This window comes from Dromaius novaehollandiae, chromosome 7 (assembly GCF_036370855.1).
Source record: "Dromaius novaehollandiae isolate bDroNov1 chromosome 7, bDroNov1.hap1, whole genome shotgun sequence".
Taxonomy (NCBI): Eukaryota; Metazoa; Chordata; class Aves; order Casuariiformes; family Dromaiidae; genus Dromaius; species Dromaius novaehollandiae.
In genome coordinates this window covers 9,072,068-9,085,735 of record NC_088104.1, presented here as the reverse complement: position 1 = coordinate 9,085,735, position 13,668 = coordinate 9,072,068, and the positions used below count along the sequence as shown (strand labels likewise).

General features: G+C 42.6%; 1 protein-coding gene across 7 annotated transcripts in view; it reads right to left on the bottom strand.

The window, feature by feature from the left end:
* The window catches only part of NCKAP5 (NCK associated protein 5), a 254,060-nt gene that overhangs the window by 18,996 nt on the left and 221,396 nt on the right, over positions 1-13,668 (bottom strand). For 6 of the 7 annotated variants that reach the window (XM_064514629.1, XM_064514631.1, XM_064514632.1 and 3 more), the window contains 3 exons: positions 12,732-12,868; positions 10,685-10,814; positions 7,874-8,061 (listed from right to left, as the gene is read on the bottom strand). In XM_064514629.1, coding sequence (XP_064370699.1) covers positions 7,874-8,061; positions 10,685-10,814; positions 12,732-12,868 — 455 coding nt within the window. Of the gene's footprint in view, positions 1-7,873; positions 8,062-10,184; positions 10,365-10,684; positions 10,815-12,731; positions 12,869-13,668 lie in introns of those variants that run through there. The other variant, XM_064514635.1, reaches the window with a different exon arrangement.

The window sequence follows — 13,668 nt, the reverse complement described above, 5'->3', positions numbered from 1 at the left end:
GGTGGCAGGGGGACCAGGCGTGGCATGGTCCTAGCAACCCTGCTGAGCAAGGGCCTGCAGAAACCAGGCCACGAGCAGCGAGGCGAATTCTGCAGCCACGCGGGCTCTCCGCGACCCACCTGCACACAGCTCTGCTTCGCGCGGGGCGCTTGTACGCTAACAGCCTCGGCCTCTTCCCTGGGACTCCGGCCAACGAGCTGCAGGACCTTGTGTGACACCTGGGCCAGTATGCAAGTTGCTTAGGTAACTGCTGCGCTCTGAAAGGACAAAGTTCTCTGTAATTTTAAGATATTTGCTGAGAGGATCCAGTGATCGAGTTTTTCCATTCCCAAAGGTCAAAGCTCTTCAGTCCTCACATGGGAGCCTTACAAATCGTTATGCAGTAAACACAGCACCCAAGCTGCGGTCCCGGGACAGCTCAGCGTGCTGAGCCCACACATCAGCATCTGGCAGTTGGCAAAACACACGGGCACACTTCCTTCAGCGCTGTGAGTAATTTAGGGATTTAGCATTACATGACACTACGCCACAGGCACCAGCACTGCACCTACATGCTACGGATGCTTCTTCAAGTCCTTAACTTTCCTGCTGTAGCTACAGCTTCTCACTCCCACCGCCTCTTCCCTCAGACTCGCATCCAAGCCATTCACTTGCTAGCCTTGCAGGACTGCTTCACACCATGTGTTTTAAATGCCACGCAGCCTGCTCTGCTATGCCAAACTCTTCACGTCCCTCACCGATATCCAAATACTCTTTTAAAACCCTGTGATAAAAGACGTTTCAGTGAAAGTGTTGCCACCTACCCATTCCCATAAATACACCGAACTAATATAACATAGAGAGAAGCTTTGCACCAGCCGGAGGGCTAGCCAAAATGGGGTTTGGTGGCACTGTACTAAAATTACACAGTCCTTCAGTGTTAGAGCTGCGTCAGCTGAAGATTAAAACTTCAAGTTTTTCTAGGGTATGTGTTTCCAACGAAGACCCCTAGCAAAACATTTTAAACATTTTTTTTTATTGGTTGACTGTCTTACAAATGGCCTTTTGCCTTGTCAGAACCTTTTAAAAGCTTAATAAAGTTATGGTGAATGTTGTGGTCTTTGCTGCTGGACCACTCTCCATTGCACGCTTTTCTCTAAAACTCTCAGCAGTGTAAGGAACCTCAGTTGCTTCACCTAGAAGGGATAGGGAGAGAAATGAGCCTCTCTGTAACTGTGGCTTTTCATCGTTGCCAGGCTAGTACCTCCGGCTAACTGTACGAATGTTCTTCCACACTATACAACATTTCTTTTAAATGATACACGTCGAGCGAGACTGTGGTCCCAGGAGACTGCCTGGCAGTCTTCAAATTGCTTGTTTTGCGATCTCTTCACTTTACTTTTTGGAGGCAACTTTGATGGCAAGATACTAGAAAAAATAAGGTCTGATTAGGAATATAAGACTGTAGCAGATCTCGGAATGGGAACTCACCTTGTGGAGGGGAAAAAAGCATGTGGAGACTTGGGATTTGTTGATGTCTGGAGACATCCTCGCCTATTCCTAATTTAATATTTCCCCACACTCGCTCGAATCAGGCTTGAGGCTAGAAAATATATTTTTAATTCTGTAATACTCCCACGGGTGGTATGGTAAAATCTGTTTTCTTATCAGAGTATGCTCCTGTGGTTTTTGTCACTTAAGTTGTCAAATACTCGCATGAGATTCCCCTGACAACAGATCTGACATCAGCTTGGGTAATTACTCAGACGGTCTTTGCTTTGACGGAACACGCATTGCATCATTCATCCCAGCATCGGAAACCTTTGATTAAACAGAAAGCATGTCTCAGATCCCCCAGCCCGTCAGTGGGTAAATACTATTACGACAATTTAAATAGACGGAAACACAGGTAGCTTAAAGACCCCTGTACATGGCATGTTTTCGGGGGGCTCTGGTGCAGGCAGTCGGCTACGTCAGCGGTGCAGGGCAGGACCGCCTCCGGCGAGCGCTCTCCGCGATGTCCCCACGGCGGCACGGCCAGACGCCGGCTTGTGCAAGGCTTTACACCGCAGTGCGCAGGACTTCGGACTTGGCTCAGGATTTGAGCCCGTTTGAGCACTGCGCTCAGAATCACGCTGCTTTTCTTTAGGTGAGGTAGCTTACTCTGCTTTCAGGAGGGAGATGCTGAGCCCTAAATGGGCACACGAGTCTATCGTGCAGTTTGCTTCCCTCTGTAAAACTGCCCTTCTCCAAACTGCTCTTAGATCTCCTATACCCACCGCCAGCTAACGTGATCTCAGTTTTGAAGATCAAATAAATGTCGTTCTCACTGACAGGGGGGATGAAAGCATATCTGATCCTGACTGAATTAGAAGCTGTGCTTCTAGGTATGCCTCACCTCATGTTTACATTAATAAACCATCCCCCTAAACCCAGGCAATGATTTGATACACCGATTCCCTACATGAAAGAAAAGTATTTATCTTAAAACACAATGGCCGGGTGAATGACTGCAGACTTATTCCCTACCTACAAATCGCACAGCGGCAGCACCCTTCTCAACCTCTTCGTCGCATCAGGTCTAGGAAGGAACGGAGCTGATTCCCTCCTCACCCGACCATCTTCCTCTCTCCTAAGTCTGGCAAGGCACATAGCACGCAGGAGCTGAGGTTTCTGCACTGGATACCTAGTATCTGAATTACACAACCAGTGCATAGAGATCCATAATCAGCTAATTACTGGATTCGATCCAGCCCATCTAAATGCTTTCTCTTACCGGCAAGGTACCCCCTTTACCTTCTGTTCATTTCTAGAACAATAATTTGTAAAAGTTGCTTCAAATTCCACATTTGCAAGAGCACACACATTGCACAAAACAAGGTTAGGAGCTCGGTCTTCTAGGGCATTTGTTGTTTTGTTTTTTCATGATCAGCACAGAACTTACATGAGCTAAGTATTGCTGTCCCTGGTTTACAGACAGAGAAACAGGTCCTGAGCTGAAGCAACCACCCAACATCACCCAGTGCTGCGCCAGCTGCAGGACTGCCTAACTGGACCCTTGTTGATATAGTAGTACAATTAAGGTAATATTCAATTCCTGCCTGCAAGCACACAGAGACGCAGTCTCACTCTCCAGAGCGCCGTGCTAGCTGCTTTTCAGCAGCTCCCTGCACAGGCGAGCTTGGGGCAAGGTTTATCTCGCTCACCTCAGGCTGCAAGTCTGGTACCCCGTGCAAGCTGCCCGTGTGGGCTCCCTCTCTGCGGTCAAGGCCAGGAAACGAGCCGTTTCACAGGTCAACACCTCCCTCCTGCTTCAGATTCTTAGGATGCAGCTTATTCCCAACTGATAACGGGACCGAAATCATTATCTTAGGCCTTTTTGCATGCGATAAGCAGAATCCCTCCCTAAGCATATCTGATACATGAAAAAGCTCAGTTCTCTGTGAAAGCACAGCGTACTCTGTCTCCCTGAAACACACCTGGCATGGCGAGTCTCTTCTAAGGGCTCCGTTTAAGAGTTCAGACAGGTAACACAGAACGAGGCACCTTCAGAAAGTGGTTCAGAGAACCCAAATCCAACACCTCAGCTTTGCTGGCATGTTCTCCAGGAGCCGCCTGAATAGGCGAACAGTGAGCAGTGCCCAGCACAGAGCCGACCCTTAGCCTAGCTCACCATTCACTGATCTCTGCAGGAGAGGAGCCAAAGCAGGAGCTCGTGCCCTTCTTCTTCTGCCCTTTACTCCCGCCCAGTGCAGCCGGCAGGGGTGTCTGGGCGGCATGCTTACCTGTGCTTTAACTACTGTAATTCCGCAGTGCTGGCACATCCCGTGCGACACTGGTGTAACGCTCTGCGACATTCCAGGACGGCAAGCGTGGCACAACTACCAGCCATTCCCAGCCCCGCCACCAGCCCTTCTGTGGCTATTGCACGGCGTTAATATGATACATTAGAAGGCTTGTGAGCACAACGAGACACACATAAAGCATTAACTCCCCATCAGCTCGCTCGGCTGTAAAAAAACCCTGAGTTTATCTGGGAATCTCGCCATATTAGTCCCATTTGTAAGTGCAGCCAAAACAGCAGCAACTTCTCTAATTTTTCCTTTTCCGGTATTTGCCAGCAAGCTCTAAAATCTACTTGAATTGCAAGACATGGTGATTTGAGCATCGTATCTCCTTCATGAATCATCTGTACAACACACAAACTCGGCTGCGTTAAGACATGCACATTGCACATATAAGCCTCCTCAGTTAATTAAGCCCTGTAGTTAAATTGCTGATGTAGTTAACATTGTAATTGTGAGAGAAAGGTCAGATTTCTCATGTGTATCATCGTAACTGAGGGAAAACAACAGGATTTAGAAACTTGCGGTGGATACCAGCCCCTTCCTTGAAGGATCTTTTCTTTACAGTGTTCATCAAGTCGTGCCTTGAAATAAGAAAGTCTTGATGATGATTCAAATGGAATAACAGATAGGGATAAAAGGAAGGACAATGGGCTGTATTACAAAAAAAAAAAAAAATGTGGTGGTTGGATAAGGTTAGAGAAGAAAACACGTTTTCCAGGATGCTTTGGGATCACAAGGATGATTAAGTAATAAAATCTTTAACTGACTCAGTTGCTTCTCCATGGGAACAAAAGAAGACAATAAAGTCTTGTGTCACTTCTCATTTAATCATAAAACATGTAAATAAATAATATGTGCTTGAGTAATAGAAATTTATCTTGTTTTCTGAATTCTTCTAAGAAAAAATGAATCACTGGGCTTTTAAAGTTTAAGGAGAAAATTAATTAACATGTGAAATTATTTTTCATTGTGCAGATACAGGAGTGACCATGATGCCCACAAACTGCTCTGGGCACTACCAGTTACTGCTACGAGCCAGAGAAGCAGCTGTTTCCTCCTGGCCTCACTGAAATCTCCCTGCATAGGTGTCTTGCCCATGGGGCAGCTGCAGTGGGCTTTGGATCAGGAGCTGCGTATGTTTTATTAAATCAGAGAAGTTACTGTTTAATTAAAATTAATTTAATTGATACATATAAAAATAATTGTGTTTCTAGTTTTGGAAATCCTCTCTGAGAAATACACTATGGCCGTTAATTTAAATGAAAGTTTTGTGTCCATGATTCAGTGCGCTTTATTCCTTTCTTTGAAACTGTGATTCATTTTTCTTGTCCAAAACACGGCAGTTTACAAAAATATGACATTATTTCAGCACGTTTCCCAAGTCAACATCAATGTATCATCAAATTTGTTCTTAGTGCCCAGACAGCTTAACCAGGACACTGTTCAAGACTTGGCAGATAAAAACTAGGTACAATAAATATTTTGCCTTTCAATGACCGCTGACCATCTTCTCTTCCAAAGCGCCGTCTGTGCAGTCCTTTTTGTGATAAAACTTGTCGGTGTGTTACACTTTGGGGGTAACCGCAGTGAGTCTGCTCAGGGAGAGGGAGACAACTCGAACGACAGTAAGTCTGGGTTATCCGAGCTCCCTGCCCGCACGTCTCATTAGAGCACCAGTCCGAAACCACTGCCTTACTGGTGCCGTACAGCTCAATTTAATTGGGCCAGGGCACTGATACAGCACACTGCTTTCTCGACAAGCAGAGGAAACTCATTCTGTCCATCATGACACTTGCTTTTTTTAGTTTTTAAAGCCTTCACACACACCATTTGGGAATTAAATTCCAAGCACGTAGCATTTTCTTTTTCAAAACGCCAAATATTATGGATGAAAACTGCTTTTTTTCCCCTCGAAATTTGTCTGGTTTTTCAGAGGTGCTGGCGGTACGTTTCTGATGTCCTCCCTTTTTTGTGCGTAATGTTCCAGACCACACTGTTCTCATTTAAGCAGACTGGGGCTCTTCTTGGGTTCGACAAATTACAGCTGAGAAAAATTTGCTGTGCTGGTTCAAACAAGGAGTTTGTGGCAACCTGCTTTTCATGGTCACTGCTCCTCATTTGTCATTCTGAAAAGTTTAATACTAATAGGCAAATCTCTAGTGCTTTATTGAGCTTTCTCTGTTCACTGAGAGGCAATACTGTTTTGGGAGCTATTTCAAATCCTCAAAAAGTAATCTGAAAAGTCCCCCCCCCCCCCCAACATAATGCATGACAAATGATAGTGCTGAGTTATACCTGTTACCTTCTAGTTTAATGATGGATTTTTACACAGACCCTGAGGCTATTTTAATGAGTTTTATTTAAGTTTTGGTGCTGATTGGGCACATTGCAAAGATCTGTCATGTATAAGAAATGCACTAGAAGAATGAATTAAAAACAAATGCAATTCTGAGCCACTTCTCTACAGTGAAATCAAATCTAATTGCTGTGCTAATAGCAAAAGACCTTGGCCCTGAGAAGGCAGAACTGCAATATATATATATTGCTATATATATGTGTGTGTGTGTGTGTGTGTGCGCATAGGTATACAAAATTCCTCTTGTCAGCATAACTGAGCTGTGGATCTCTAAATGTACAAGAGGAGGCATTAAGTGGATGCTGAGGTTGTTTTCTCTCATCTGTCCTTTTTAATACTGTTCTGTGATCTGTTTTCCCTATTCCTCTTTCCAACTTTGAAGCCAGATTCTTTACATTTTGTTCTTTCTAATACAACTCAAACATATTCAAACTGAATCATACTCTGGGTACTAGTGAAATCTGGCTGATTGGGAAATGAGGCAGATACATTTCAGGATTTTTCTTTTGAAGTCTGTGAGTCAATTTAATAGGCAGTTAAGCGGGGCCTTCATGCCAGCGGAGCTGGCACAAAAACAGGGCATTGCCAGTTTGTTGCACACATTCCTTCTGCACATTTGGCCCAGATTCCCGAAAGCTGTAAGGGTCTAACTTTGGTGAAGTGTTTGATCACCTCGGAAGCTGCACTGCACAGGGATTGTCTGAAATTGAAGACTGGGGTCTGGGAAGAGATAAAAATTCTCTACAAGCAGCGGCTCATTCATTAGTTTCAGCTACCACCCCTTTCCGTACAGCAACACACCCCAAATGTGCTCAGTACTACGCAGTGAAGTAAAAGAGCCTATATTCAAAAAGAAGAAAAAGAGCCAGGGAAAGAGATTTAACATACAGACAAAATGATTACAGAGGATCGTGGCTGCATGGCTCTATTTTCAAGCAAATAGGCTTGTTAGAGCAAAGGAGAGCAAAAGTGAGAAGGACCCGTGAGAAAGAGAGGAGAAGGCATGAGAAAAGAGGAGGAAAGGAAAAGAGCAAGCTGAGGGGTGGCTTCTCAGCAGTGTTGGGATTGCATGGTGCCAGCTTCGACCTTTAAATAGGAACAGAAATAGCAAGTGGATTCCCATGAAAAAGGGGGAGAAAAAAATTGTTTCTGTTAGCATCAAGATCCACAGGTGAGATCAGGACTGATCTTGACCAAAATTATGTTTAAAACCCTCAAATCAGCAGCTCCAGACCTAACATGGAGCATATTTCAGCAGAGTCCAGCAAATAGCTGACTTCCACAGCACAGTTTCATTTGCATTTTCAGAAATACTACTTCAGGTGCTTTAGCCTCTTACTGCAAGTGGTGCTGTATGTATTAGCTGTCTGTGTGTGAAAGAGCAGCCACACAGCTAAATTCTGTGTTTTCTTGCTAGCCTAAATTTCAACTCCTCTCTTAAGTTAGAGCGCTAGCGCTAGCCTGTCTTCACTTGTTAATTTTGGAAGTCTTATTCTACGACAGATGAGTACCAGAATGTGACATTCTGTTCAAAAAATATTTAGTTCTTTACTCTTCCGCAGGTCACACTGTTTTTTCAGGTCCTCCTGGTTTCAGTAATCAATCAACACACTGAGTACAAAAAAAGAGGCAAATAAAAATAATCATGAAGTAAATGAGAAGCAATGTCATAAAAATCACAGTAACTCACATGGGGGCTCTCCCTGCCCTTGCTGTCTTTACTGGAAGCTCCGCTCAGCTGCTCAATTAGACTGTAATGTGCTAATTGTTCAGGTCCCTCCTCTCCAAAATGGCCATAGAGACTGTGCTGGTATAAATCCAAGATTGACATCGGGCTCCCCAGAAAAGACTTTCTCTGGTTTTGTTTTTCTTGCTCAGCTGTAAGAGATATTAAAAATAATATCATCATGTAATCTTACAGTTTTTAAAATGTATTTCAAGTGTTTTAAGGCATCTGGAATTTAATAGTAACAAAGGCATTAAACTACTAGCTCCCAGCTCTCCAATCAATACAGGTATAGGTTCATTCTTCACATTCAAGGTGATGGAGATGGTATGAGACAAACAGTATTAATTTACTTTCTTTCGGAATTATAGATGAGGTGGTTAATTTGGGAGGATCTTTCTATTTCTTTAATTGCTGTAAGTTTTCGTTCCTCTCTCTTAACAGCCTTACCTGGCAGATGTGCTAAGTTCCTTTACCACGTCTTTCGGTTTGTCTATTTTTGAAAATTCTTTCCTTTCACTATATTTTTAGATAATGAAAACAACAGTGTAAAATACACATGAGCAAGATAAGAAACAAGCAATATGCATTTGTTATAGATCCTATTGGAATTCAAAAAAATTAAGAGTAAAAACCCAGTTTCCAAAGACCAAGGCGCAAAACTCATACTGAAATTTTCTGCAGCTTCATGAACGAGCACAAGGGAGAGATGCTTAGATGATCATTTGCTTCTTTCCTCACTTTTTTGTGTTACGCAAACTTCAACTCTACTCCCTAACTCATAGCACTAGAAGAGCTCCTGCCTCCAGTGCCTCCAAAAGAACTGCATCAGGATAAAACCCTCATGAAATTTGAATCAAAATGTTCTCATGGTTGAACCAGAAGAACCTGGAATATTTGGGCTATTCCCCACTATTCTACTGACTTTCTTTGTAACATTGGGCAATGTACTGGGAGTCTCTTCCAAAGCCCACTAAATCAGTGAAAGTCTTATCATGGACTCTGAACAGCCTTAGCATCAGGCAGGCAGCCTCTGCGACTTCTAGCTCCCTGCTCATAAATGGAAAATGAAAATCTCTCTAACTTTACAAGAGTGCAACAACAGAAGTTCATTAATGTTTTGGAGGTTCATCTAACATAATGATCTATGCATACAAAAATATGCTCTGGGCCTTGCTTTGCTGCAGCCCCTGCCTCAGCCTCCTGTGGATGTTTTGAGGTTATATCGCTTGTGTGCATAAAGAAGCTGAGATCTTTGAACACAGAATGGAATAAAGTATTGTTATTAATATGATGTGGGAATTGCATTTGTAGAGCAAAGAGCAGAAATCGTGATCCTAAGAAGTTACCATGGCAGAAATACTTTTTCAATAGTGCTTTATAATTTTCTTTCCTATTTGTCCTAAACACAATTTTAAGTATAAGAATTTAAGCATACTAATTTAGTATACATACCCAGTAGTTGGGTATATATACTAAATAATGGTTTGCTAAATAAAGTGATGACTTCACATCATGTTTACGTATCACTAAATTTGGAATCAACTTTTGTTTAATGAAACTGCTTTCACATGATACAATCCTTTTTGCGATTGTGATCGATAAAGAAGGAATTGCTTATCTACCTCTGAGACAAAACACATTTCTCCTGTATTAGAGCATGATTTGTAAAAAGTATCAGAAGTGTTTATGAGCTAAGTTGTATTACTTGCAACATTTCATACAGATTAAAAATACAAAGTTACGGGAGTAATGTAAATAAATGGTCCTAGCTTCTTACCCTGTTCTCTCCGTGGTGGAATTACATAAAATGGATTATCTCTGAAAATGCCAAAAGTTTAAGTCAAACTCCCAGGAGACACTAAAGAGCACAGTATGTCTGTCTACAGTATCTAGCTGTCCATGGCATTTTTAATGCATTCATCACTGCGGTATCTGCTGTAGGTGTTAATCTCTGCTAGGTCAAGCTCACTGCAGTGCAGAGGGGCAGCACAAATCCTGTGAATTGCTGAAATACTGCTTAAGCTCTCGGGGCTTCGGTGGTGCCGAGACCTTGCACTGGCCTTTGCACTCGCCAGGATTTATCACCTGCGGGGAAGCCATCGGCTGCTGAGCATGGATACAAGCCTCGCTCGCCTCCCCTCCCGGGGACGTGCAACTGCACCGAAAGGCAGCTGGCAGCACTGCGAGCTGGTGGCCAAGAGAAGACAGCAATTTCTTGGGTTATTAAACACACAGAAAACTATTATTCCAAGAACTTCACTTACGTGCTTTCATCTACTGGAATTCAGTAAATTCCAAACGGCCATCAATTCTTGCAAAAAAGTGCGACATTTGAAAACGGCAATATATACAGAGGACGCCGATAGAGTCTTCGCTATAGCATCATAACCAATATTACTTTGGTGCAGAGGTTAGAAAACTATGGTCTTGATTATTGGGTTATTTTAACCTGCTGATATAATTAAAAAGGAAAAAAAGGACCTATGTTTATAGCCACCTGTACGTTTCGTAATAATGTAACAGAAGACTTTAATTGCACTGCAAGGATTTATGCATAAAACCCTAAAAGTTAAGCCAGCAAAAGCAGCGAAAGAGAGGAAAAAAGGTGTAATGCACATAGAATAAAAGGCACATAATAGAAAAATAGCCTGAAGAAACATCTGAGGTTAAAAAGTAGAAATCGGGCAGACACAGTCCAATGAAGGACACTATCTGCTGCAGTTAGAGCAGAGATGAGAGATACACATTTTTTATGTACAAATTTTCAATTACCTTGTTCATTGCTCTTTGTTAACTCTACTAACTTCTCTCCTGCAGCTCTAAAATAATTTGTTTCATAGTCTGGCTCCGTCTCAGTGTCACTGCTGCTGGCAGAGTAAGTGCATACTCGCAGAGCTCTGTCCTGTACAAATAACGGTATTGCAATCATTCAGATGAGGCATATATATCAAAATAATGCAGATGATGATATTAGGAATAGAACATTTTATATTCATCATGTAGTGTAAACAGATAGTTCAAGTGGAGAGAAGTCTGCTTTACCAGTTTAACTAATCACCTACCCTTCAGCAAATCATCATCAGTCTGACGTGCGGGAATGAACACATTCTTGTCCTGGTAAATCCTCTGAGTTAGTCTGGCAGCCACAGCCCAGCTTTTACAATGTTTTTCACTGTAACATTGCTTTCAGATCTACCTACTTTTCCAGATAATTTCATCCACCAAGTTCAAATTTAAAACCTCTCAAGCATCAGTAATACAGTGTATTTGTAAGGTGCAAGATAATCACACAACACACGACGGTTTGAGGCAATGCCAGCAATTCTGCAGGCAATTGGTGAGGATGGCCAGCAGGCAGGACTCACGCTTTCTACACCAATGAGCACTAAATCCTAAATTCATCCTAAATTCATGCCCCTTGTCCTGGCATTTACATTACAGTAATGGAAAGCCCTTAATACCCAGCTGATTCCTCATCTCAGTTCTCTTCAGGAGGTAACACTAAGGATTTTGTTCTGGGAGTAAAGAGGATGGCTGGACTGGACAGGCTCCCACCAGGGAAGGGCTGATGACTTGAGCATCTCTGGAGCGGCAATTCAGTAGAAGAAAACCCAGAAAATGGGGATGAGGGAGCTAAGGCTGATACTGCTCAGTCAGTAGGATTTCCAGGTACAAATGCCACCAAATATCTAATCCAAATTGCCTATCAATAGCTCAAAACAGTGCTTAATTCTATTTTTAAAAGAGTGCTTTTAACTTCCTCACCTTCCCATGCTTGCCTCAGCTCCTAAGTGATGGAGAGCGGCAACTCCCGTTTGGTAGGGAGCACGTGCTTGTGCCGTTCAGAGGTTCACACACTAGCTAGGCCCTCGCTAAGCTCCTGCCTCCCGGGCAAGCTAATTAACAGCATCGCAGGCTGTGTTAACATGGCTTTGGGCGAAGACCATGATCGCTGTGACTCAGAAGTCAATACTATTGCACTCTGTTGAGGATGCGCAGCCCGTTTGCAATGGCAAACGATACAGGACAAATCATTTTCTCTCTGTCCGAAACGTCCAGAACGTGGGCTACATAAAAAAGCGACGCGCCCCAATCAATAACTACATGAATAAAGCAGACATGCAAAAAAGTTAAGCAACTTAAGGTTTTTAAGCCTCTTGCAATGTAGGGCTTATTAGCTCGCAGTCTGACAGTTTCCTTGCCTTAGTGCCCACTTTCCGGAGAAGGTTTTTCTTTCTATTTGCTAACCTGCTGACCCTGCGCTTCTCACCGGGCTTGACAGCCTGGCACTGCTGGGTACCAATAGCTTGACAACCACCAGCGCTGGCTTTTACACAGGTATATGCATTTGCCTATTTGTTCTTCCTGCAGTTTTCAGGAAAAGATTGAAGGACAGGTGGATTGACCAAAAACACTCAGAAAAACGTAAGAAGACTATTTTCCCTTTCACACTGCTTCATAGCACATCTGCTCAAGCGCTTCTACCACGCAACCATGCACACAAGGAAACCTAGACCTGGGGAAAAAAACAGATCTGAATCTCTAACGGCAAGCAAACAGACAAAATCAAGTTTCGTAACAAGGAAAACTGGTTGAAGGTCCTCCATTTCCTTGTCCATACAACGCCTGCGAGGATATTGATTAAAACACGTTTGTAAAGTGTGAGGACAAAGGACCTTTGCTAATGAAGGGTGATAAAGCAAATGTAGGTATTAGATTGTTAATTACTCTTTTCACTGTATTAGAAACATCCACCATTTCTGATTCTTTACACTACAGTACACATCTCCTTTAATAGATCACACCTCTTAATCCACACCTTTGTTTTAGCATTTTTCTTGCTGGTCCAGTCTGGAAGAACCTTTCTATCTTCAACAGTGTCTTCATAACGCTCGAATGAGGCAGCGCTCTCAGAACTTGTTTCTTGTCCATTTTGCTTTCCAAGGTTAACTATTCCTGAATTAAGAGAGAGACTTAAATTAGGGGTCTCATCAGCTTCGTAAGGACAGCATTTCAATCATAATTCAGTAAAAACTGGGGGCAAGTTGTGGTACTTCTATTATGTCAAACAATACCTTATTGTTCAAAGCAACTACTTGCTTATTAGGGCAACTGCAGCAACTTACATGGCAGAATTTGATCCAAAGCCCTTTCCATTTAACAAGCAAAGAGGAAGGCATGGTTTTAAATCCCTGTACTAGATTTAAAAAATATCTGCTTTCAAATAAACAACATTCAATAACTATTTCTAGGCATTGGAGGATCTGCTTGGCTATTTTATATTCTCAGAGAGAGAACATTCTGTTAACATAAATATAATTAGAAGCACCTTTCCAGCAGAAATTCTCAATCAGCTGGTCTTTCTGCTTGCTGTATTTGCACTATGTAAAATCAAAACATCAAAGAAGGTGTATGGTGCACATGAAATAAAATGATAATTGTAATTTGGATGAAAAAGTGAAGGGGAGGCGAAGAAATGGAAATCGAACGAAAATATTCTAGTAAAGAATGAGTTGACCCCACCATCTGATGTATACGGCTTTTTTTTAACATCTCTTCATGACAATTTAATTAAGATACAAACCTTACAAGGTTGGTGCAGTGAATATTAGCATTAAGATCAGAACAATCTTACTGCTGCTGACTTCTTATGAAGCAATTCAATGCTTGCAGTTTCTATTCAATTTGTTATAATGACAGTGTTTAATCATGAAGTCTACTCTATAGCGCACTGCTGAATTGAGGTCACACATGTG